This window comes from Ipomoea nil, unplaced genomic scaffold, assembly GCF_001879475.1.
Source record: "Ipomoea nil cultivar Tokyo-kokei standard unplaced genomic scaffold, Asagao_1.1 scaffold2926, whole genome shotgun sequence".
In the NCBI taxonomy this organism is placed as follows: domain Eukaryota; kingdom Viridiplantae; phylum Streptophyta; class Magnoliopsida; order Solanales; family Convolvulaceae; genus Ipomoea; species Ipomoea nil.
The window spans coordinates 3,541,103-3,544,555 of NW_017619354.1; the positions used below are offsets into that span (position 1 = coordinate 3,541,103).

The window sequence follows — 3,453 nt, forward strand, 5'->3', positions numbered from 1 at the left end:
CTAACTTCATTATTAGTTTCTTCCGTCAAAGCCGTCAAAAGTAGGGGTAGAAATGTAATTTGACATCTAAGATTGACGGCAACAATAGAAGACCAACAACACCACCATCCATGTCTCTTCTTCTCTTCTCATCCAGGTTCGTCCTTCTCCATTTCTCTCTCGGCCGGCAAGCAGAAGATGGGAAGCAGCGGATATAACGACGCTCGGCGCGATGATAGCAGGTCAGATCTCGCAACTCGGAGGACCACGTATGGTAATTATGGAAGTTAAGAACTATAGGTGGTGAAACCACCAAACTCAAACTCGAGGGACCTTGGCTGATATTTACTTTAAAATTAAATAACTCAAGTGGGTAAGAAAGATTGATCTTGATAACCACTCAATTTTTTTTGAGAAGGGACACTATAAAAGAGTCCTTGCCCAATAAAAAAGGAAAACATATTAGAAATTAACAATTAAATAAATCTTATGTAAGTCTTTTTATATGTAATATTTTCAATTCAAATGTAATACGGAGTAGTTTTTATGAGTCAATAAAAATATTACATTATAACTAAAAAAAAACATTACCTTACACAAAATCTACTCATAGCAATTAGCTCAAGTTTCAAATTTGGAAGAAAGAAAATGAATTTGGATGGCATCTTGAAGTAATAGAACATCTCTTTAACTTAAATTATAATAGATGTAAACCAACTGTAGAACCACAAAAGGTACAAAAGGGCAATAAATAGATTAGACAACAGAAAAGGTTAAAAACAAAACCAAACTCAAAGCTTGTAAGGGTAGTAAGGTGCAATAAGACCTCGGAGAGTTTTGGGCTTTTGGCAAAAGGGTAGTAAGGTGCAATAACCTCCAAACAAATTGGGGAAAAAGGGTAAACCCTACTACACAGAAGAAACAAGCTCATTCTTCATCCTCTTCATCTCCATCACCACCAGACGCCTTCTTCGCAGCGGCCTTCTGGTTCTTTCTCTTCACTCTACCAGGTCGGCCACCACCGAATGGGCTGGATAGTGAGAAATCGATGTGCTTCTGAGAGTCGACCCTGACCATGAAGGATGGGACATTGACCACCTGTCTTCCAACCCTGAAATGAAAGCAAGCGTATAAAACATGCACCCTACTAGCAAAATGTAGGCATTGCAAATATATTAAAACTGAAATACACAAAAAGCCCTAATAAATTCATCAGAAGCATCAAATATACTGACACTGTATTATGCAAGAGACAAATAATTTCTAAAGCAGTGGTGAGATAAACAGCATACTCAAAAATAAGAAAGCACCCAGATGAATCACAGATACAGCAGTGTGCAATAGGGAGTAGTTTGTGTTCATAAAGCAACTGATTGACCCCATGAAAGGATCTCGGTTTCACTTAAACAAGGTCTTGAGTTTAAACCTTGTGAATGGAACAAAAAACATAGTGAGATCCCCAAAATAGGTTTTGACAACAGCTTAACTCTGGATTAGTCAAAATCCATTGTAGCCAGTGGATGAAGGGGGTCATATACCCAAGAAAAAATTATTTTTAAAAAAATGATCAACCATTAAACAATAATGGAATCGGTCATATTAAATTGGCTTTTTAACTGAAAAAAAAAATGCTGAACCGTTTGCAACAAAAATGACTCCAAATAAAAGTTTGCTAACCTATGGGTCAATGTTAAATACAATCAAACATTAAACTGAGATCTTGCAAAGTGTTTGCAGTTCAGTTACTAACTGGTAACCAGTGCCTTAATTCCAAGGAACTCTGTATGATATGTAACTGCTTTATTCTACACCTAGGAAAATTGTGTCTCAATAATATGGGAATTTTCTTTATGACCTAGGAATTTTCTCTCCAAATGTTGCATAAATGCATTAATTCCAAGGAACAAATTTTCACTTTCTATAAAATGTAAACTGCGCACTGATCCAAATTGAGCCACTAAGATATGCACAGAAAACTTTTAAAGGACAATTATCTGATTTTTTTTTTTTTTGTAGAATTAATTTATACCTGATGTGCTTTTGCCTAATGAGAACTCTTGCATGATGGATTGACTTTGCCATGCCAGCCTTAAACACCAGAGTTTGTAGACGGCGCTCAAGGAAATTCTCCACTGTGAGGGCAAGGACATAATCAAGCTTGTTTTGGCTCTCATCCAGCAGGCCATACCTATTCATCCTCCTCAGGAGTGCATCACCCTCAAAAATACGGCGTGGGTCCTTCTCATCAAGGGTTAGAAGCATTCTTGCATTATTTCGGATACGGCTCAAAGCATACTGAACTCTCCAAAGCTCCCTCTTGCACCTAAGCCCATATTCACCCACAAGCTTCAACTCAGCATCCAAACGCTCTTTCTCATATGGACGGCGAGGCTTCTTGAATGTCTTTCCATCTATATTCCAAAGATTACAGAAAAATATAAGAAACTTTGATGAATTATCACAGAACAAAACAATCACAACCCAACAAGGGGTATATAATATATAGAAAAACTAAAACATACCATTTAGCAGGTTTGCAAATTTTCCACATTATTGACACAAGTCAATAAGGTAAACCATTCTGCATTTCATTACTTGAAATCACAGATACAATAACAGTCTCTTTCCTCTAATTCTAAAGATAAATACATATAAATTTAACAATTTATTTGAGAAATTAACACAAATATAATGACACTTAACAATCAATTAAGTAGAGGTTATATGAACCATTAAACCAAAAATTAAAGATTGGAATTAGAAAGAAATCATAATAACTTTGCCAAATTACTAATCTAATAGGAATACCCTAATTCGAACTTATATGTAAACAAGGCACATTTCAGGACAAATCAACCACACACACATGAATGCATAAATAGTTATCACATGCAAATAATAAACCATCAATATTACAGGGGAGACAAGTCGAGGATGAGAAGACTTACAGTTTCGGTAAAAGTTAACGTGCACCATGCTGGGCCGCCGGAGGTAAGAACCTCAGTTCGGCAATGGAAGCTAAATTCTGCAGCTCTGAGGCACTAACTAGGGTTTCAGCGGCATGACAAGGTGAGAATCCATTCATATATTCTAATTTCGGGCCAAAATCCTGACGGGCTTTTAAACGTTGGGTTTATTTATGGGCTATTGGCCCATTTATCTGATTTGGTTTTTAGTCTATATAATGGAAGTTGGCAATTTATATCGTGCACCACAGCGCACATAGCAATATGTGTCCAAACACAAAACGCGCCCGTTTCAATTGTTGACGTCATTCCGTCTGTCCAAACAGTCAAAATTCCATTATGTGTATTTAGTAAAAAGTTTTTATGTATTGTGTTTTGAGTTTCTGTTTATTCCATTAAGAGTGTATGTGTATTCAGTTAAGAGTTAAGAATTTCTGTATATTCTATTATGAGTTTATATGTATTCGAAACAAGATATGTTTTTTTTTTTTTACAATGCACCAAAACG

At 36.1% G+C, this 3,453-nt stretch overlaps 1 protein-coding gene across 1 annotated transcript; it reads right to left on the minus strand.

Annotated features, from left to right (window-relative positions):
* Positions 1-645: 645 nt before the first annotated feature.
* Positions 646-3,042, minus strand: LOC109162092 (40S ribosomal protein S9-2-like). The gene is made up of 3 exons (XM_019310775.1): positions 2,928-3,042; positions 2,009-2,390; positions 646-1,090 (listed from the first exon to the last, which is right to left on the minus strand). The coding sequence occupies exons 1-3, from the start codon at positions 2,953-2,955 to the stop codon at positions 907-909; spliced, it is 594 nt and encodes a 197-aa protein (XP_019166320.1). The 5' UTR covers positions 2,956-3,042; the 3' UTR covers positions 646-906.
* Positions 3,043-3,453: the final 411 nt, after the last annotated feature.

Coding starts and splice junctions, on each gene's coding strand:
- LOC109162092 (XM_019310775.1), bottom strand. CDS start 2,955: ATGGTGCACGTTAACTTTTACCGAAACT. Junction 2,391..2,927: donor CGTTAACTTTTACCGAAACT/GTAAGTCTTCTC, acceptor TTTGGAATATAG/ATGGAAAGACATTCAAGAAG. Junction 1,091..2,008: donor ATTAGGCAAAAGCACATCAG/GTATAAATTAAT, acceptor CTTTCATTTCAG/GGTTGGAAGACAGGTGGTCA.